Raw genomic sequence first — 24,022 nt, 5'->3', positions numbered from 1 at the left:
GAAGTCATAAGCAGCAGAGTGGATAGCCTTGAAATGCAAGTCAGCAAATTTGATAAAAAGCTGTCAGATCTAGAGAATAACATAACCAAGGACGTTGATGATAAACTACATGATCTGGAAATAAAAATCAATAAACTCCAATGCAAAGATGGATCGGTGCAAGTTACTTCAGAAACAAGGGCTCCTAATTTTGATAGCAGCACACCATTTAATGTTGTCAAGTTCCAGTTTGATACAGTTGCCACGAGAAACCTATGGAGCAATGAAGAAAAAGCTATCGAGTTGATTTTGGTCTTGAAAGGAAGCGCAGCTATAGTTCTTCAAAGCGTACCAGTAAGTAGCAGAAAGAGTTATGATGACCTAATGGATGCTCTACAACGTATGTATAGTGAAGAACACTATTGAAATCCAATGAGACGCTACAAGACTTTGCGATGGAAATCGAACGTTTGATGCAGCTTACATATCCAGACGAAAACCATCCGTTATTAGATAATTTCAAGATTGAGGCATATGTGAATGGCCTCCGTGACCCTGATGTAAAATATAAAATAAATATCGGTCAAGCCCGACCATATAATACACCCTACACCAAGTAAATGAGTAAAAATATTTTTCTTTTAAAATATCAATAATTTATATTCATGAGTGATTTTCGGAAGTGGGCCTTATATGGGAGCTATGACCAATTATGGACCGATCACCTTGAAATTAGGTCGTGTGATTTATGTCTATATTAAATTTAACTATGTTGAATTTTGTATATAATGGACCGATTTCAGCCAGTTTCAATAGACTTGGTCCTTTGGTCGAAAAAGTAATATGTACCAAATTTGATCGAAATATCTTCAAAATTGCGACCTGTACTCTGCGCACAAGGTTTACATGGACATCCAGCCAGCCAACCAGACGGACGGACGGACATCGTTTAATCGACTCAGAAAGTGATTCTAAGTCGATCGGTATACTTTAAGGTGGGTGTTAGACTAATATTTTTGGGCGTTACAAACATCTGCACAAACGCATAATACCCTCCCCACTATGGTGGTGTAGGGTATAAATAGCAATCTTAAGGCTAGTGGATACATCAACAGTCAGAAGCACATTTTTAAGTAAGTCTGCGCACAGCTACTGTGGAGGCGGCCACTGTCTATGGCAAAGTGAAATTAACCATTGGCAACGTTAGCGTTAATCATGTTTGCCGACATTGTGGACGAAGTAATCATTGGTGCTGATTTCATGATTAGTCACGGCATTTCTTAGAATCTTATTTAAACACTTTCAAAGTTATTTTACTATCACACAGTAAATAACGTCGCCGTAGGGTGTTTCTAAAAAACTCAGTTTTTGTAACACATTTTCCCCGTATTAGGAATTTTGGTATTTGAAAATAAAAAGTGTTAAAGATTATAATTCCATTGGATTAAGGACATTTGGATCTACACTATTTCCAAATTTTGTTATATCTTTAACCGTTAAAATTGTACATTAATTAAAATTTTATATTTTTGTTCATGAAAAATCCCAATATTCAAATTTTTTTAGTTTCTAAGGTAAATGAAGTCCGAAAAAATCATAAAATTATTTAATTTCACTAAACTGTTAATCTTCAAGTCCTAAGGTTTTCACCAATACCAACTACTTATACAAAAAGCTTATATTTGTTCATCAGGAGATCCACAAACCTTGCTATCTTTTTATATATTCCAAGCAAAATGTGTTTTTTGAAAAAACGTAAAAAATACGGCCATTTTTACATGTTCCAACTTTGGATGCGTGTAACTTTTTATAGGGACGACATAACTGTTAACAAGTTATTTTTATATTATTCGAAATTTTATCGCAAATATTGGTGATATTTTAAAAAACAATTTCGAACCACCGCACATTGTGGTAAATCACAAATCTAGCTGGACAAAATTAAAAAATAAATGTCTGGCAACATTCCTTCTGATCATTTAATGAGTTTCTCAATACAACAGGGAACTGTAATTCATGTTTTGTTTTTTTGGTTTTTAGCTCCGATTAGGTCAACAGGTACATTAAGATTTCAAAGGGAAGTGTATTTTTTGTGTGACTTTGGTTTATGATCAAAAAGGCTACTGTAATTTTATTGTCATAATTGTTTTATATTATTATTAAGCTCTATTTCAAGGAAATATGCAACAATTTTCATTTAATTATTTTCATTGTAACTATTAAAAAAAACTATTTTTTGTGAGAAGATCAGAAATTGGAAAAAATAAAATATTTCTTTTTTTCAAGTAGAGTTAAAGCTGTTTATTCTGCATAGTTCCGCTGTAAAACTATATTTGGGTTAATCTGTCAAGTGTTCACTTCAAGGTAAATCAAAAACATCTTGCGGATTTTTGCGACCGCCATAGATTTTTTTTCACTTTTCCAGTATGACCTACACAAAGAAAAAATAAAATATTTCCTGTTTTCAAGTAGAGTTAAAGCTGTTTATTCCGGATAGTTCCGGTGTAAAACAATATTTGAGTTAATTTTTCAAGTGTTCACTTCAAGGTAAATCAAAAACATCTTGCGCATTCTTGCGGCCGCCATAAATTTTTTCACTTTTCCAGTATGACTTCTACTTTTTCACGAAAGAAAATTTTTGAAGAATGGGTAAAAACTCCCAAAATACATTGCGTAAAAAAAAGTTGGTTTTTTATAATCGTTTATATATTTGAACTCATTTTTTATATGATTCAGAAGTGAACCCAATGTGATTTATTAATTTTGTCCAGTTAGATTTGCGATCTAGCACACTGTGCACCGTAGCCCCGACATAAAAAACTAAAAAAAGATGGAACAAATTTAAAAAAAATAAACATAAATAAGTCTTGATCTAAAAGTGATAATTTACATATATATATGTATATTTCTATTTATATTTTAAATATCAGCTCATTCGGATCATAAATAGATTTTTTGTGATTTTTTTAAAAAATGTGAGACCCAAGGTGGCGTGTAATCCTGCGAATTAAGCGTAAAGAGCTTTATTTACCACTTTGGTATCTTTGGTGACCCCCACAGAAATTTTCCGGCAAAAATTTTCGTCGAATATTTTAATCCTTAAATGTCCTTTTTGAAAGGACTTTTTTTCATTTTCTCGAAAAAAAGGGTCAAATTAACCCCTAAGGAGAGGAGTTAGAGGGTTAAGATCTTCCACAAAAATGATCCCCATAAAATTCCACAATATAACTCTGACAATAAGAATTCTCTTAGACATTAACTTACATTTTTTTCAGTTAGTATACTACTCCCTTCGATCAAAAAATGAAAACTTTGACCCAATGTAAAAAAAATTCCGACCAGGTGGACTATAAGTTTATTCTACAAAAATGATCTACTCAACATGCCCTTTCAGAATTATAGGGTCGCTATTCTGTTCCAAAAATGCTGTTGGACAGTGTTACTAATTTATTAATTATTTTCATTAGTTATTTCAATGAAATGGCAATGAACATTCTTATGCGGTTTAAACGGCGCAATTTCACATGTGTTGACATTTATACACTTATGAAAATCTGCATCAGACATCAAAGTGTACACATCGGCACCGAAACTATAAATCAAATAGGTATAGATGCGATCATTGCATTATATTGCTGCATCACTGGTATGTGAACTACTTTTAACACGTTCGCAGATCTTGTGCAAATCAACGGAATAACCGCTTTTATCTCCAGCTTGTTGTCTACAATAATGGCTTTTGCTGTCATCATCTTCAATATTGTCGCTAACTGATTTCCTTTAGGAACTGGAAGCTTTATATTGTTACGAAATTGTACTTGAATTCAAATATAACGATTTTAACGGCTGATTTAAAAGTAGCATAATGCTTTCAAGTAACAGTGCTGTAAAACTGTAACATATCTGTGGGCATTGTTAAATAAAAGCTTTCAGTTGATTTGATTGTAAGTTGGCAACGCTGTATTCGAGTTCGAATAATCAGTTAAAGAACATTGTAGAAAGTACACCACAGATGGCGTATGATCTAGAATATTCGAACTTTGACAGTTAAAGAGCAATCTAGAGTGCAGATGGCAGTGTTATAAATAGTGGCAGAGGTTGCAGTCGTTAGTGAGTTTATCAGATACGCTTTTCGAAGAAACATCATCTAAGTGCCTTAAAGTGTGTTGTGTTTGTTTTTCAAGTAAATTCGTGTACATTATAAATTGTGTCTGTAATTCTGAGAATTTATAAACCTGTATAAAAAACATTAAGTGGCTATTTAATTCTGTGGTTGTTGTACATTTTAAATAAATAAAAAGTTGTTACAATTTTTAAACTACTAAACGGCTTTTATTTGCAATCAAAAGTATCCGGTTTATTTAAAGGAAATAAACCAGCGTTTTGAAAAGGTTAAAACGTAACAATTGGTGTCAGAAGTGGGATTGCAAATTAATAAGCATGAAGTTTGAGGAACTGAAAGTTGAACAACTCAAGAAGGAACTGAGTAAGTTGGAGCTACCAACAGCAGGTAACAAGGCAGAATTGCAAAAGAGGCTTATAGACGAATTCAAACGGCGTGGTATTGACATCGGTGCTTACGAATTCGAGTATAAGGAAGAAATGGAAGTTTCTACACGTTCAACAACAAGCAGCATGGATTTAAGCACAATGTTCGCGGCTATGATGGAAAAAATGGAAACAGCCAACGAGAAACTTCTGTCTGAAGTTAAAGCAGAAGTTCAAGAAACTTCTAAAGTAAACAACGAGAAACTTCTTGCTGAAGTTAAAGCAGAAGTTCAAGAAACTTCTAGAGTCAACAATGAGAAACTTCTTGCCGACAATGAGAAACTTCGTTCTGAGGTTAAAGCTGAAGTCAAAGAAACTATAAAACACTTAGCGGAAATGGAAGCGAAACTTCAAGAATCTTCTAGAGTAACAGATGAGAAAATTCAGGAAATGTCTGAGGTTATTAACTGCAGAGTGGATGTCATTGATAAAAAGGTTTCGGACTTAGAAACAAAAGTGAATAATGTTCAATGTCAAGAAGGAGCAGTTATTAACAACAGAATGGATGAAATTGACAAAAAGGTGTCCGACTTGGTAACAAAAGTGAATAGTCATCAGTATCAAGAAGGAGCGGTACGAATTATTCCAGAATCCTCTAGTAGAATAAAGGCCCCTAGTTTTGATGGCACTACACCATTTAATGTGTTCAAATTCCAGTTTGATACAGTTGCCATTAGAAACATGTGGAACAATGAAGAAAAAGCTATAGAATTGATTTTGGCCTTAAAAGGGAATGCAGCAGTAGTTCTTGAAAGCGTGCCAGCAAGCAACAGAAATTGTTATGATGACATAATGGATGCGCTACAACGTAAGTACGGTGGCGAACATAAAAAAGAATTATACCGAATGGAATTGCGTGGTAGAGTGCAGAAACCCAATGAGACGCTACAAGATTTTGCGTTGGAAATCGAGCGTTTGCTACAGCTTACTTATCCAGGGGAGAACAACCCATTTTTGGACCATATCAAGATAGAGGCATTCGTCAATGGCATTCGCGATCCTGAAATAAAACATGCGGTTTGTGCTACACCTAAACCATCATTTGCTGAAACAGTCTCATTTGCACTGGCGCAAGAAACGGCGAAAATAATTTCAAAGCCGCAAATATGCAAGGTGCGCAATATCGAGGTTGTTGCTGAAGACGATAGAAATATAGTCGATGAATTAAAAAAGGTCTTGGAGGCGTTTAATGATAAGCATAGCAAAGCCAGAGTAAAATGTTATAATTGCGGTAAATCTGGTCATATTCAACGAAACTGCAAAGCACCGAGAAAACACATCTGAGGGCCCCATAATCTCCATATCAGTAATGCAGCAGAAAAATAGCAATCTTACGGCTAGTGGATACATCAACGGTCAGAAACACATTTTTACTATAGACACAGGAGCGTCGCAGTCCATAGTCAATCCCGATTTAGTCAAAAACACAATTGAACCATTACGTGGGGTAAGTCTGCGCACAACTACTGGGGAGCCAGCCACTGTCTATGGTAAAGTAAATGTGAAAGTAACCATTGCCAATGTTAGCGTCAATCATGTATTTATTGTTGCCGATATTGTGGACAAAGTAATCATTGGTGCTGATTTCATGATTACTCACGGCATTACTTTGGATATGGGACAAAAAGTTATGATTTGGCGAAATGTGGAAATACCCCTTGACGTCGGATATGAAAATAGGACCCAAGTAAGAAAGCTAGTTACCGTCGAGCATCAGAGACTACCACCACAGTCAGAAACTTTAGTATGGGCCTGTATGGAGGGAGATTGTGAGGACAACAGTTTGTGGGTGGTAGAACCAGCAGAAATAAAAAGTGATCTTATAACAGCAAAAGCCCTCGTTAAACACTGCAACAACAAAATAGTTCCTGTAAGAGTGCTTAACCTGTCCAGCTCTGTAAAAGTCGTTAAGCCAAATTCCGAAATAGGTCGATGCACTTCAGCAGAGGCAGTAATCAATTGCGAGAAAAACCCGGAACATGCCAATAAATCCACCAAGGAACACGAGCTACTAGCGGAATATGTGGGGAAATGGGTAGGAGGATTAGCGCCGCCCGATAGAAATAAGGCCAAACAGCTTCTGAAGAAACATACCTCGGTCTTCGCCTTAAAAAGTCAAAGCCAAGGTAGAACGGCAATTGTAAAGCATCAAATAAATACTGGCGAAGCGAGGCCCATAAAGCAGGCGCCCAGAAGTATTCCTCTAGCAAAACGAAGTGAGGTGAAGGAGTTGGTTAACGAAATGGAGCGGGATGGAGTAATCGAACCATCTTCAAGTCCTTGGAGATCGCCTGTTGTGTTAGTTAAAAAGAAAGACGGCAGCACTAGGTTTTGCGTCGATAATAGAAAGCTGAACGACGTTACTAAAAAAGACAGCTACCCGCTACCAAGAATTGACGACACCCTGGACACATTAGCTGGAACAAAATGGTTCTCCACATTGGACTTGCAAAGTGGTTATTGGCAGGTAGAGATTGCAGAAAAAGACAAAGAGAAAACTGCGTTTAGTGCTAGTGATGGATTATGGCAGTTTAATGTGATGCCCTTTGGACTCTGCAATGCTCCAGCCACATTCGAGCGTTTAATGGAACATGTGTTGAAAGGACTTCACTGGAAGACATGTTTGGTGTACCTCGATGACATAATTGTCATGGGGAAGACTTTCGATGAACACTTGAAAAACCTTGAAGAAGTCCTTAAACGAATAGCAGCGGCTGGACTAAAACTTAGCGTAAAGAAATGTGCATTGTTCCAGAAAGAAGTTAAGTATTTAGGGCATCGCGTAACAGCAGACGGCATATCAACAGATGAGGATAAAATACGAGCCGTAAAGGACTGGCTTCGTCCGAGAAATCTTCACGAATTACGCAGTTTTCTAGGCCTTTGCACGTACTACCGACGATTTGTACCGAATTTTGCCAGTGTTGCCGCAAGCCTACATGAGCTAACGCAGAAGTCGCGAGCGTTCCTGTGGAGTGAATCTCAGGAACAGGCATTCCTTCAGTTAAAGGAATTGTTGTGTACAGCCCCAATTTTGGCATATCCCATCCCAGGGGCGAAGTTTGTGCTAGACAGCGATGTGAGTGGATACGGAATAGGCGGTGTGCTTTCGCAGGTGATCAACGGGACGGAAAAGGTCATAGGCTACTACAGCCGAATACTTTCCAAGCCTGAGAGAAATTACTGCGTAACGCGACGTGAACTCCTGGCAGTATTGGAGTGTGTGAAGTATTTCCACAAGTATTTGTATGGTCAGCACTTCCAACTGAGAACCGATCATTCTGCCCTCAGGTGGTTGTTGCAATTTAAACAACCTGAAGGGCAACTGGCTCGTTGGATTGAGCGGCTTCAGAGCTATGACTTTAGCATCGAGCACCGGAAGGGTTTGAAACACGGCAATGCGGACGCGCTCTCAAGACGGCCTTGCAACGTGGAATGCAATCATTGCGCAAAAGCCGAGAGAAAGGAATGTGTCATTGACGTTCGACTAATGCATATAGAGTCCAGTGCAGATTGGTCTGTATCGCAGAGAAATGACCCCATACTGTCAAAAATAATATCGGCAAAAGAAGAAGACAGAAGGCCAGCCCGCAATGAAATATCGGCCGAAAGTCCACTGATGAAATCATATTGGGCCCTATGGAATAGTCTACAATTGTTAAATGGCTGCTTATACCGCATATGGGAAAGTGCTGACGGTAAAACAGTGACAAATCTAATTGTTGTACCATCCTCTAAAATAAACGAAGTAATGAAAGAGTTTCATGATGGTACCAGTGGTGGTCATCTTCGTGTGACAAAAACCTTAGAGAAGCTAAAACAACGCTTTTATTGGGTGGGTTGTCAGCAAGCAGTAGCCGATTAGGTAGCCAATTGTCCACAATGCATAGCAGCGAAGGGCCCAGTAAGAAGAAGTCGTGGACAACTTCAGCAGTATAACTCAGGTGCGCCATTCGAGCGGATTGCGATGGATGTAGCAGGCCCTTTCCCTGTCAGTGATGCTGGAAACCGTTACGTTCTAGTGGTTATGGATTATTTCAGCAAATGGCCAGAGGTATATGCAATACCCAATCAGGAAGCTAAAACGGTTATAAGCGTATTTGTGAACAACTGGGTGTGTCGCTATGGTGTTCCACTGGAGTTGCACTCGGATCAGGGTAGAAATTTTGAATCCGCCGTATTCAAGGAAATGTGCGACTTATACGGAATAAGAAAAACCAGAACAACGCCACTGCATCCTCAATCTGATGGCATGGTCGAAAGATTCAATCGCACCCTGGAGGAATATTTAAGAAAAGTGGTCAGTGCACACCAGAAGGACTGGGATGAACACATACCAAAATTTCTATTGGCATACAGGTCAGCTGTTCATGACTCAACCTCTCGAACACCTGCAAAAATTGTCTTCGGGACAGAACTCAAGTTGCCTGGTGATTTAGAATTCGGTATTAAGCCCTCACCAAGTAATGAAAACACTTCCCAAGAGCAAGATCGTATGATCTAGAATATTCGAACTTTGACAGTTAAAGAGCTTTCTAGATGGTAATGCAGTGTTATAAATAGTGGCAGAGGTTGCAGTCGTTAGGGAGTTTATCAGATACGCTTTTCGAAGAAACATCATCTAAGTGCCTTAAAGTGTGTTGTGTTTGTTTTTCAAGTAAATTCGTGTACATTATAAATTGTGTCTGTAATTCTGAGAATTTATAAACCTGTATAAAAAACATTAAGTGGCTATTTAATTCTGTGGTTGTTGTACATTTTAAATAAATAAAAAGTTGTTACAATTTTTAAACTACTAAACGGCTTTTATTTGCAATCAAAAGTATCCGGTTTATTTAAAGGAAATAAACCAGCGTTTTGAAAAGGTTAAAACGTAACAATATTTTCCGGAAGCCAATCCTTGATTCTGGATACTTCACGGTTTAATTGGTCTGGTTTTAGCAAAGCTTGACTGATTTTACCTTGATTAATATCTGTCAAAAGATTAACCATTTGTGTAGTGTTTATAAACCGGTAACCGAAAACCCGATTTTTCTTCGAAATCTTGGGTTTTTGCTAACCGGTTAATTTTAAATGTTGATTTTCGGTTAACCGGTTTTTACAATTTGGGACTAAAATTAATAATTCTAAATAGTAGAGAACGATAAGTTTACTTAAAAACTTTTTCAGAATAAATTGCACATAATGAAACTATTAAAAAGTTAAATTCGTCATAATTCTAGAAGTTAAGCTTAATCTTAATAATGATTCAATATAAACTTAGTGATGATTTTACCAAACTTTAAGTTGAATTTGATGTACATACATACTTTCTTTCAATAAATTTAACTTCATTAGTGTGTTTTGTTCTTAAAATTTTATTGGTCATTTATTTAGCTTTATTTAGCTCCTGTAATATTTCCTTTTCAGAAATATTACACGAGAGACAAAAAAACGTTCTAAAATCCATGATTTGAAATACTTTTGAAATCTGATCTGAGTTTTATTACTTACATATTTGGTATGATTTATAATGAAAAATAATAATAGGTCCTTTTTTGGGGACTTGTAACTTATTCTGTTTCATATCAGAAATTAGTGGTGATAATAAATTTCAAAATTATCAAATATATAATTAAAAAATTTATTTACATTTTTTGGTTGAAATTTAATGAATAAACCAATAATTAAGACAAGTATTATATATTTAGTAACATATTTATACTCAATTCCATTTGGCTGAGAAAATACTTTTGAAATTTTTACAAAATAAAATGGACTTAGCACTTTTGTATATTTATAGTTATTTAATATTAACCATTACTGACTACTAAAAACTAAAGGTGTATATACTTTATTGGTCATTTTATGTTTTCTACCGGTTAACCGGTTTTTTCGATGTCGGTTAACCGAAAAACTGGTTTTCTAAAAAAGGCCAATTTTTAATTAACCAACATACCGGTTTTTTAAAAAGTCGGTTTTTTATAAACACTACATCTGTGATAGCTTTTGAAGTTTTATTTGCCGCAAGAACATTTCAAAAAAGGCACATCATCATTACCAAAAATATCTTGGAATAAGACTTCTCATTCTCGTTAATTTTTGTAGATCCTTTTCAGATTCCTCCATTAATTTTAGAGGTTATATCTTGGTTATTGGTCGCCTTAAGTACAAAAATTAACGAATATGAGAAGTCTTATTCCAAGATATTTTTGGTAATGAAGATGTGCCTTTTTGGAAATGTTCATGCGGCAAATACAACATCAAAAGCTATCACAGATGTAGTCTTTATAAAAAACCGACTTTTTAAAAAACCAGTGTTTCTATCACTTTTCCCAAAGGCCATCTTGACGGAGAAGTATTTTCATCCTTTAAAACTACAACTTGACCTTCAGAGACATTTCGTAGAAAGTTTTTTTTATTTATTTTCTGCAATGTTGAGAGATATTCATCTTTCCAAAAATCTCTCTTCATTTTCCGCAAAAGCTTCTATGTATTAGTCGAACCAATTTCTCTATTAGCGTTACCATCATTTGGTAAACCCAGCAACGGCTTTCCAATAAGGAAATGCCCAAGTGTTAAAACATCTATATCGTACAGTGGACGTGAATTTAACACACCTTCTATCTGGGCTAAAATCGTCGCCATCTCTTCATATGTATTTTTTTTAAGTTTTGCTCCTGTGTAAAGAACTGCGTTAAGGCTTCGTCCATTAGACGCTAGATATGAGCGATATTTCGATATCTGTGATTTAATCGCAGTGATTAGAAACTTACTAGTAACAACTGTTACTGAATATAGCGAGTAACTGGTAACGTTTTTGAACGCTTTTTTTCAAATATTTCAACAAAATGTTCTTTTATATTTTTCAACATTCACTGTATAAACGAGCATGAGTGTAACTTAAAGTATTGTCAAAACAAATATACCTTTTACTATGGATATAAATGTCATAATCTTTTTTAGGTCTATGTGGTCTAAAGACATCGATCTTGTACCTACTTGTGAAGATAAACAGTTCTGTCTTTTGGGGGTTCACACTAAGTCCACTCGAAACACCCCACTCAATCAGTGTACTTAATGCCGATTCCATACAACTAGATATTGTATCCAGAAATTTACCAGATATTAATACCACTTTAAACTGCCATATTCCACAAAAGTGGTGATAGTACACTTCCATCCCAAACGATCAGTTTTCTTTGCTACAAAACTTTTTCATTGATTTGAATATTCAATGGCAACTTGAGTGCTGAATGAACTGTTCTTCCAACAACGTAGCTACAATTCCTGATGATGCAAAACCATATCATTCTGCGAGAGTATCGTTGCAAAAATCAATGCGATCAAAAAAGTTGTTCCTGTTCCACCGGGAGCGTCCAAAAAAATCCCTCCAGTTCCATCTTTCATAAGAGTGTAGTACCCATATTTTTGTTGCCGATTCAACAGTGGAAAGTTTGTTCCAGCACACATGGCATTTTTGTATTAGCTCCACATGTCGAAGGTACCCTACTTTGGAGCATTTATTGGTTCCATTTTAATAACTTAAAATCGAATACTCCTTGTCTACGCCCAAGTCAAATTTTATCCAGATCGGACCAGCCATTTAGAAATTCCAGATTTATTTCCAAAAAATTTTGATTCTACCCCACTGTGCATCGTATCAACTTTGCCACCCATGGTCTAAACGTAATATGTAATGAAACAAGGAAAAAATCTGTAACTTCTGAACCCTTAGTCTGAATGAAATTTGACATGCACAAAGAAGAAGTTCATTCAAGCGACCAGCGGTCCCCAAAGTAGGACACCTCGGGTATGTTCAATTTTTAAAACGATTCTATTTCTATGTTTGTGTCCCGATTTCATGTCAAATTTCATTAAAATCGGACCCTCTGTTTTTCAATACCACTATGCAGCGTTCATTACATTTCATTTGGCATACGTATGAATTTTCATTTTATTTTCCCTTCGTAAAGTCTTATCATCTAAAGACACTTAAAGAATAATGTAAGACCCATCCAAAGCAAATATATTTGTTTAAGGGCAGGGGTAATGATCACGTTAGCCTTATAGCTCATGATGAATGGGATTTAAAAATTAATGACTAGAGTATCCAAAACCGAAAACCGGTCAACCGGATTTTTTCATCTTTGTAAACTCCACCGGTTGCGGTTTTTTTAACTTTTCGGATTTTTGACAAACCAGTTAACCGGTTTTAATGAAATATATTTTCTAAAGCTCAATCAAACATATTTATGAAAAACTTTGATACCATTTTTAAAAATATTGATTTATTTTATAGAAAATTATAGCATTTGAGAATATTTATGCAATTTATAAAATAATTGCATAAAGATAGAGCTTTAAAAATTCAAAAATGTGAGTTTTTTAAAAACAAAAACCGAAACCGTTTAACCGGTTTTTTTAAAACCAAATAATCAAAATCGGTTTTTTGGACACTCTATTATTAATGACGTATATTTCACTATATTATTTTATATTATGTAGAAGGTGCGACTAAATTGAAAACTTCAAATGCGATTTCTTTATGACAGCCAAACAAACAACAATTATTTTTAATATGTATTTAAAATTTTTATTTCAAAAACTTAACAACTTTAAATTTTAATAAATTTCATTTAAAAATCTTTATTGTAGGAACATCTTCAACAGTGACATACACTCCTATCACTGAACTGGATTATGGAACACTATTGTGTATGGCAACAAATAAAATTGGAAAACAACGTATTCCATGTATTTTTCACATAATTGCAGCAGGTACGAAAAACAAATATACATACTTTAACAGCATAAAATATTTTCGCTTTAAATGCAACAGACGGCAAAAATATTTTTAAAATCGTTTTAATAAAATAACATTATATTCAATAGATTTATATATTCCACCGTACATTACAAAAAATTTAATTTTTGACACGCATATACGGCAGCCATTTATTCATTTCCATTTTTAAATTTGAACATTTTTAAAAACTCGCGGCTTTATTCACCATTTTTGATTTTTGAAATGTGACAAAGTGTGTTATGTATGTCATACTGCCACACTTAAGAGTCGGGTTAACAGACTCAAAAATATCGGGGATAAAAAATACAAAATTACATTTTTAAGGTTTTGAAATAAATGCGGTTTTATTTGGTTTTTTCTTTGGGGTTTTAAATTTGTTTTTTTTTATTGTTTTAAATATAAAACAAGAAAGAAAATGTTCGCTCGCATTTAGTGAGCCAGGCCCATAATATCATCAGAGTTAAATTAAACAAGTTAGAAAGTATGGTCGGTCAAGCCCGACCATATAATACCCTACACTAAGTAAAAGAGCAAAAACATTTTTCTTTTAAAATTTCAATAATTTATATTTTTGAGTGATTTTCGGAAGTGGGCCTTATATGGGGGCTATGTCCAATTATGGACCGATCACCATGAACTTAGGTCGTGTTATTTATGTCTACATGAAATGAAAGTTTACTATGTTGAATTTTGTGAGTATACCAAAATTTTTAAGCGATTTATGCATATGGGAGCTATGACTAATTATGGACCGATCGTAACAAAATTTGGTGACATGAATTTTGTGTATATAAAACTAATTTGGAGCGGAATTTGTGGAGATACATATATACATTAAACATTTATGACCGATAAAGTCCAATTTCGTGAGGACATTGGTTTGGGGGCTAGGTGAAATAATGGACCGATTTCAGCCAGTTTCAATAGGCTTGGTACGAAAAAATAATATGTACCAAATTTCATTGAAATATCTTCAAAATTGCGACCTGTACTCTGCGCACAAGGTTTACATGGACAGCCAGCCAGAAAGTGATTCTAAGTGGATCGGTATACTTTAAGGTGGGTGTTAGACTAATATTTTTGGGCGTTACAAACATCTGCACAAACGCATTATACCCTCCCCACTATGGTGGTGTAATAATGTAGCAAAGCCTTTTTTAACCTCTTCACTTATGATTAGGGTTGCCAGCCGGGCTGGACTTGGCTGGATTGTCCTTTTTTGATGTCGGTCCAGTTTCAAGCTAAAATTTAATTTGTCCAGCTAAATAGAAATTTTCGACCATAACATCCATAAATGAAAATTTACTTACTCGAAGAAGAAGAATTTAAACATGAAGGATTATCAGACGCATATTTATATTTTATGCAAAACATAATGCAGGAATTTACAGCTCTTGAGAATGACTCTTGTACAGTTTTAGAGTTGCACGATATAATGACAGTAGCTATGAATAGCCTTAAATGTAGAATACATAACACATTTTTTGGCACCAAAGTTAACACCATTTTGTAAAAACAATTTTGCCTAATGAACATACAATTTTTTTTCCGTTTATCAAAAAAAATTATTAACTTAAACTGCAAATAAACAAACAGTTAATAAAATACATTTTTTTGCAAATATAGTCCCAAAATCGGGCACTCAAATGCGTTTAATATTTACATATTTACAATATTTTTTTTTTTAAATAGTTTTGTATAATATTTTAGTTATAAGTATTGTTATGTTTAAATAATAACATAAAACTTTTAAAACGGAATTATAAGTCTTTTTAAAAACATTGGTTAGCTATTTAGAAAATCGTTACGACTTTGGTGATGACTCCTCTTTTTTAAAAATAGCATATTTAAATTTATAAAATGTCCTATTTTACAAAAAATTTAAATATCTGAAGAAATAGATAACGATAAACTATGTATCGATTACTGCTGCCTTCGTGAAACTTATAAACAAATACCAAGAGATTTGTCAAATGAAATGGTTCTATTTTGTTTACCACGGGTGAAAGGAATGAATTCGAGAATATTAGAAAAGTTGTATGTTTATGTGAAAGAGTTTTTTCTATTTTTAACAATCTCTATACTAAAGAAAAAAGCCGAAATCTTGGACCTGATTAGAGCTAAAAAATTAATACGAACAAATGTAGAGCAATCTTGTATAGATTTTCAAAATAGTTTACAGATCTCTAAGGGCACTGCAACACGTTCAATATATATTGTGATATTTGGATCGCGATCCATCAATACTGCATGCTACACGTTCAATAAATATCGCGATACTGGATTGCGGTCAATATATATTGAACGTGTAGCAGTGCCCTAAAGGTTTGGAAATGGCCAAATCCGTAAGCTCAAAAACGAAATAAAGTGGCAGTGTTTTTAGTATTTGATTTTAATTTATTACTTTTAATTCTTTCTTTATTTACATACACACATATGATTGTAAATATGTATATTAGGTTAGGTCGATTTAGCAATCAATATTGTGCCATACAAATTTCCACTACAAAATACCAAAAAACTAATTTTCGAAGCTCCCAAATTTCAGAAAAAGTAAAAAAGTTAGTTTTTCTCAACTTTTATTTTTTAAGAATTTTTAAATCGACTGATTTAATTTTTATTTAAATACTACCTTAAATATTAAAAAAAATAAATCAGCCGATTTTTTCTATTACCCACTAAAAAATCTTAAACTTGAAAAGCGACCAAGTGGGGATTATAAGCCTAGGTGAGGACATACAAATACCGTTTTGAAAGATTTTGAAACACCCTCAAAATTTTGAGTTATTTTGAAACAACTCACACATTTCTGGACCGATTTCAAAATTTTAAACAGTTACGGAAAAGCAAAAAACTAATCTTTCATAAAATATATGCATAAAATTTATAACTTACAGATGTATCAAAAATGCACGTCAGTTTAAAGCGTAATAAGTTTTCTTTCTAAACCCATTCAAAAATTAAAAGCTGACAAACACTGACAGAGTTGGCGAACATCACTAAAAAAAGTTTTTTAGAATAACTTCTGAATTTGAGGGTGTTTCTGATATTTGTTTACACAATTTTTATATACTCAACAAGACAAGAATTATTCGATTTTTCTCTTGTTCGAATAAAACGAATAATTCGAATAAGAGATTTTAACTTGTTCGAATAATTCGATCACACCTTTTAAATTAATCGAATTATTCGAATAATTTAAACTTTTTTAAAAAAGTAAAGAATGACGTTTTGATGTACGTTTTTTAATATTTTGTTGTTAAAGAAAAGAAAAAAATAATGTTAATGTTAACAATTCAAGTGATAATGTTAAAAAACATTCGAAAACAAAGTCCATCATTAAATTTTCAACAGAAATATTAACTCCCGAACTATCTATAAAACAATTGACTAGCAAACCCTTCAGTTTTCATTTTGGAGCTATGCTTTAAAAAACTTGAGTTAGTTGGACATGATCCTGAATTCAAATACAATATAAACGTATTAAGAACTTTTTTATCTCGTTCATTAATTCGGGTTTTAAATTGAGTAACTAATTCTTTAGTAAATTTATTATTCACTATTTCTAAATTATTTATAACAAATTGTTTAAACGTCAAGCTCTATCAACGTTGCCGAATCTTTGCTTGATAAAGTGGCCTTGGCAAATTACACAATAAAGGAAATCTGTCCAAAGTTTGATATCATTGTCAGTGAACGTGGCTAATTTGAAGTCAGGCAGTGCATACCATGTTAGACAAAGATGTTCAAAATCTTGTATAAGACGAACTCCATGCTTTTCTTGCAACAAAACGTTAGTTTGCAATATTTGTGTTTATAATTTGATTTATTAAATGTTTTGCAACACTTACGTACGCGGTTAATAACATCACTTATATACATATATTTTACGATAATGGCCTTCATCTATTTCAATGTAATCATTATAAATGTCATCCTCAATATCAGTTTCGACGACCGTTTCAAAATCACATTCAACACCACTTTAATGTAAGTTAATATTTTCATTATTAATTGCGATTCCTGTAATATTTCGCCATCTAAATAACAAATATTTTATTCCGTACCTTTTATTTTCATTGGTTCAAGTCCAAAGTAAAAAAATTTTAAAGATTTGTTTCTAGAATTGTAACTTCTTGCAGTATTATTTATATATTTATAGAAGGAGCTATCGGAACACTCATCTATAGTGATCGAAAGTCCCTCTGTCTTTAATTATTTGTCGAATTTAAATTTGAAATTATTAAAAATTTAAATTTTAAGCAATTTAATAAATTTAAATATATATGAACATTTATTCGTTTTATTCGATTATTCTACATAAAATTATTCGTTATTCGAAAATGGACATTTTTAAATTGTTCGAATAATTATTCGTATGAAATTATTCGATTAATCGAACGATCATTAGCCGAATGAATACCTAATACCCACCCTAGGTCGTTTTCAAGTTTTTTTTTTACTGTAGCACCGTGTGCAATGGATATAAATATATTTAAAAAAATATTTACACAAAACCAAAGTTAACATTTTCTTGGTCACATTTTTAATGTCCAGTTTTTTTTTGATTTTTCCAGCTCTTTAAAACCCAATGTCCAGCTTTTTACGAATCTGAATCTGGCATCCCTAGGTGGCTTTGAAGATTTTGTTTATGTTCTAGCTGTTGGTTAATGTTTTCATACACAATGCCATTTAATCCAATCATTCTGTTCCAAACAAAGCGAATTTATACAAGGTGGAGTCAGTCAAACAGCTGATAATTTTTTTTTGGTTCTAACAACTTTCAAAGCTTGTTTTTATATTTAAATATCTACATATTCAATGCTTATTAACCAAAAAATTATTGTTTACATAAATAATTAAATCCCTCACTATTCAATTATCTACACTATATTAAGTTTAAATACTTATTTGTTTAATTTTTCATTTTGGTTTTTTGACATTTGTTAAGACCAATCGTTGTTTTTGTAGAACTGACACCACCTTGTATGAATTCGCCTTGGTTCCAAAGTTACATAATTTTCACATGCACAAAATTTTTATATTTTGTTTGATTTTTATCTTTATATATATAATTCTTCTGTACGTGTATTAGTAACTGAACTCCTCCTTAACGGCTGGGCGATTTAGATGAAATTTGTTGTGTGTGTTTTAGTGGGTCCCTGGATGGTTTAGATTCACAATTGACCTACACACAGTTACTAAATTATACGTACGGTTTACTTTTTGGGTCTTTTTATAAAAATCTATATACACTTAGGTCTCCTTTTGTGCGATAGATGCGTTCCAAAAAAAATCGCATAAACTGAATTCGCATAAAACGATACTCTAGCTTCATATAAAAATTAATGATTCGTTCCAAAATACTGAAAAACCGCATAAATTCAGATTTTAATTAAAAAATCAGAACAAAATCGCATTAAAAAAATCAACAAAAATACATTTATTTAATTTACTTAAACAATAAAAACAAAATACGTTAAAAAAAAATATAAAATTTATTCATTAATTACATAAAAAGTGAAAATGATCCAAAAAATTAGCTATAACATTTTTTAAGGAAATTCTGTAAATATGTATGATTAATCTGAGTCACTGAATAATTGTCTATATCGTTTTGGAATTGGTTCAACGTCACTTTCATCGCTAGATGATATAATCATATTATCATGTGGTAAAATATCATTTTCATCACTAGAATTAATCTAGTGAATAGGGGACGAAATCAAAGAATTTCTGTTTTTCTTGCAAAATAATTTGTCATTAAAGTTTGCGATTTTGAATTTTTAAGTTCCTTATACAACACTTGATATCCGGAAAACAGATCAAACTTGGTTTAATTTAAAAATGCTTTAAAAAACATTTAAAATTTCAAAATCTTTTAAAATTCTAAAAAAAAAATTTATTTAAAAACCGCATAAATTTGAATCCGCATAAAAAAAATCCGCATAAAACGAGACCTGAGTGTATATATTTTTTGTTTTTGCAATTTTTTTTGTGATTTTTTTCGATTTTGACCCATTGTAGGTCCATCTTACTATGGTCTTATATACGTCGTTGCAAATGTCTTTGAAATATCTATCATTAGATATCCATATTGTCTATATTAATGTCTTAGTAATCCAGATATAGGTCAAAAATAGGTCAAAAATCGAGGTTGTCTTGGTTTTTTCCTCATATCTCAGCCATTTGTGGACCGATTTTGCTGATTTTAAATAGCAAAATTCTCGAAAGCATGTCTGACAGAATTATTGAAGATTTGGATCCCGAAGATCAGAAAATTGATTTCAACAGACAGACGGACATGGCTTAATCGACTCCGCTATCTATAAGGATCCAGAATATATATACTTTATAGGGTCGGAAATGAAAAATGTAGAAATTACAAACGGAATGACAAACTTATATATACCCTTCTCACGAAGGTGAAGGGTATAAAAATACAAGACCTGACTTATTCATTCATTCACTCACTCATGACTGATGAATCAGTGAGTGAGTGAATGAGTTAGGCCTTATATTTTTAAATATATAGATTTTTAAAAAAAGGTCCAAAAAGTAAATCGTACGTATAATTTAGTAACTGTGTGTATATAAGTACATGGGCATGGCACCTCCCATACAAAGTAAAAATTTATTATTGCATATCTGGAGTACTATTATTCAAACTTTGTGTGAGCTATGGCAGAACAACGTTTGCCGGGACAGCTATCTTTATATATGGGGCATTTCACGTCAAGTGAACCAACTATTGAAATCGATGTCTTCCGATCGCACCAATTTGCACCAATGTTAGTTCTATTGGATAGTAATTCGGACACCATTTTTCAACAAGATCGGTCAAGAACTCTCTGAGTTATAGGAGGTGAAAATTTGACATTTTGGCCAAACAGGTGTTTTTTTTTATCCATATAACTTATTACCTATTGTTCTTAGCAAAATGTGTCCCAAATAGTTTAGATAGCTATTTATGCAATCTTTCGAAGAAAAAAATTAAAAAAATTTAATAAAATATTTTTGATTTTTTTTTTAAATCAAAAATATTTTTGACTTTTTTTCTTCAAAATGGGCCCTTTTTATTTTTATTTTTTTATTTTTTTTAAGAAAGCTTAGGTCTTTTCCTAAGCGACCTATATGGTCGGTTAGTGGGATGCGAGTGGGATATCTATCAAAAAAAATATTTTGTAACTCAAGATTTAAAATTTTTTAATTTTTTTGCAAAATCAAAAACTTTGTTTACTTTTTTTAAAAAAATGGACCCATTTTTTAATTTTTTTTTTGCTCAGAAGAAAGCTTATGTGTTTTCCTTTAACACCCTTTTTGTCGCTTAGTGGGATGCGAGTGGGATATCTATAAAAAAAATGTTTTGTAACTCAAGACATACAATTTTTTACTTTTTTTTGAAAAATCAAAAACCTTTTTGAATATTTTTTTCCAAAATGGACTCTTTTTTTATTAATTTTTTTCTCAAAAGAAAGCTTAGGTCTTTTCCTTTAAAACCTTTTTGGTCGCTTAGTGGGATGCGAGTGGGATATCTATCAAAATAAATGTTTTGTAACTCAAGACAAAGGTTTTTAAATCTGCACTATTTTAATTTTTTTCATATTTGTGTGTAAACCTTAAAAATTAAACTTACGCAGAGAAACTAGACACATTAGCCTTTCCGATGGTATGTAACATACCCAACTAAAATTTCCATTTTTGTACTGTTATTGTGAATACTAGACTTCATTTTATATTTTTCTTAAGCTTCATCAAAATCGGCCCAAAAATATATAATATTTCGCTATCTTTCCATGAGAAATTCCAAATATTGAAAAAATTTACCTTTGACCTTCACGATTTAAGGGTTAAAGTTTTCCGATTTTAGTAAAACTTTCAGACTATATTTAAAATTACCTGGACTATATTATTCTGAATAGCTTTTACTTAAAAATCATTACAGTAAGGAAATTCTGGTCATTCCCCAAAATATGGCCAAAAAATTAGTTTTTCTCGAAAATAGCAAAATTTATATCGCAGGTACGGAAAAACTATAGGAGGTATTGACATACTTTTTTCACATTTTTATTCCCTATTATGTTGTCAATAAATCCCCATGTGATGATCAAAAAATTCTGAAATTTGTTTAACAAAATTTTAAAAAAATTGAAATTGCAGTTTTGAAACTGCCGTTAAAAAAATTTAATTTTTTTGGTCATATCTGCGAATAGGTTAACGGTATCCTACGAGGATAAAAACTCATATACAAGTAAATATGGATATATTTTAAGTAAAAATTAGCTTTTATTTTAATATTTCTCAAAATATGTTAATTTTGTTCATAAATTTCTTGTTCTAGTATCCTGAGACACGTTAATGGCTTGGCGATTTTTTAATAACTTTAAAATTTTTTCACCAATTTTTGTCTTTTATATCTTATTATAACGACAATTACGTACACATTTCGATTCTTTTAAATTAAATTGTAAAAGTCAGTATTTAATGGCAAAATTTTTACAAAAACTGAAAAAATTGCATATTTTCCCCTTGTAAATGCACCTCAAAACTTCAGCGTCGTTGCGCCACCAGTTAACGTTATCCTATCATCCTAATATTTTATACAATGTGTTTCTACAATACATAGAACAATTCTAGAGGGGGGGACGGTCAAAATTCGCAATTTTATTTTTTTGGAGCACTCTAATGTACACACGACGGCATTATTCGTCATTCACGCTCTCATTCGTCATTCAACCCCCAATTACGAACTGAATTACATGATTCGCCATACAAAATTTCAAATGCGAATTACCTTGTTCGTACGTAATTCAGTTTGAATTACCTTATGAATTACGAATGACTGTCATCTCTAATTTTTATCGATTATTTATGTATCAAAATCAGCTGTCCAAACAAAAATGTCAAAACAAAACAAAATAAAATTATTTTATAAAATATATTAAATAAATAAATTAAAAGAAATAAAAAGTCTGATTAAAGTTAAAGCCACGCAGCTCTGCCATTCTTTCAGCCCACACCTCTAATAAAGCCCGCTCGCTGCCCTGGTCCCACTTGCTTGCACTTTTTCTTTTTTCTAATAATGAAAATAATAATTAAATTATATTTGTTTAATTAATAATGCTACAATTTTATGTTTTTAGTTACCTTTTTTATCCATTGCCAAATTACAAATTTAAAATTCGCACAAAACAAACAAAAAAACCAAAACATGTAAACAGAAGAAAAAAAACAAGAAGAAGAAATAAATAAATGTCAAACTGAATTACGAATGTTGTCGTGTAAACAGGTTGATTCGCCATCGTAATTCAAAACGCGAATTAAGAATTCAGACTGCGGTGGAAACGTGGCATAAGAGCTAATGCGACCGATTGTGTAATTGTAGGGCAAGAGCATTGTAGAATAAGCAAGGTACAATTATTAGAAAGTATGTTCTCAATTATACATTCCCTATAACGTCAAACAAAAGAAAATTAAAAAATATAAAAAGGAAATGCCAAAACAAATAATTGAATTAAAATTTTTATTACAAAAATTTACTAACAATTGAAGAAAAACTATATTTTTTTTAATAAGTGTTTATAATTTCAGTTAAAACGTAACAAATTTAAAAAATATCGCGGTAACAAATTAAAAAAAAGTTAAGTGATTAAATACATAGTTTGACGTTTTAGGGGTGAACATTGGAAACTCTCTCTAATAATTGTACCTGGTAACTGATTGTACCATGGGGCAAGAGTATGTGTTTTAGTTTTGTAAAAATTAAACTATATCGATTCGCACCGAATTATAGTTCCCTTTTTGTCACAGTTCGAAAATAAACCGTACCTTATCGTACTGTACATTTAAAGAACACCTTCATTTGTTTTTAGTGTTTGCGCACATGCACATATACAATATACCGAACACTACGTTTGTGAGATGATGTTCGCAAACACTACGAATAAGGTACGGAACATTCTAGATATTCACTACCTCGTAGCGTTTATGTACTTTTCGAAATATACGCTACGTTTAGTGTTCTTTTTAGCGTACATGTAGTGAACTGTTTAGGGAAGATTTTAGCGAACACGTAGTGAACTTTTTAGGGTACATATAGGTAGCGAAGATTTTAAAGTACTTGTACGGTATTTTTCCATGTGTTTTTTGTTTGTCTCTTTCTATTACAAATATATACATGCCGTTGTTAAATTTTTCATTATTTCTGTGAGTAAATTTGTATGAGTTTTTAATTAATTTCTCCATTTCAATAATTTGTTGATCTATTTTAGTTCTTAAATTATTTTTACTAACAAGTTTGTGGGTTGCGAATGTATAGGTTTTTTGAAAAATATTAACTGAATACAAGAGAGCATTGCACTATAGGTTAGTTAAATGACTACTTTTTCTGTGCTAAATTAATAACGACTACAAAATCATGGTATTCAAACCAAGACCTTAAAGAATTTCATAAGTAAGAATAATTCTATTAAAAAAATGGAATTTAACCCACTAACGACCAAAAATTAACCCTTCTGCAATCATTAATGCAAACTTAATACATTAATTTATTTTAATTATACTAAAACTTTTAGTAATTGCTTAAATCTAATTCATTTTGTAAATTAAAATAAAAACTTTCTTAACTTTCATTAATTTCATCGTCTTGGTGGGTATAGTGAATTACTTCAGGTGGAAGTGAGGAACTTTTCCGCTTTTGAAAGCGCC

At 32.5% G+C, this 24,022-nt stretch overlaps 1 protein-coding gene across 1 annotated transcript in view; it reads left to right on the top strand.

Annotated features, from left to right (window-relative positions):
* The window catches only part of side-VII (sidestep VII), a 475,559-nt gene that overhangs the window by 178,839 nt on the left and 272,698 nt on the right, over positions 1–24,022 (top strand). The window contains exon 9 of the mRNA XM_065499240.1: positions 13,165–13,287. Coding sequence (XP_065355312.1) covers positions 13,165–13,287 — 123 coding nt within the window. The remainder of the gene's footprint in view (positions 1–13,164; positions 13,288–24,022) is intronic.

Source organism: Calliphora vicina, chromosome 1 (genome assembly GCF_958450345.1).
Source record: "Calliphora vicina chromosome 1, idCalVici1.1, whole genome shotgun sequence".
Taxonomy (NCBI): domain Eukaryota; kingdom Metazoa; phylum Arthropoda; class Insecta; order Diptera; family Calliphoridae; genus Calliphora; species Calliphora vicina.
The sequence above is the reverse complement of the archived record's forward strand: the minus strand, read 5'-3'. Positions and strand labels throughout refer to the sequence as shown.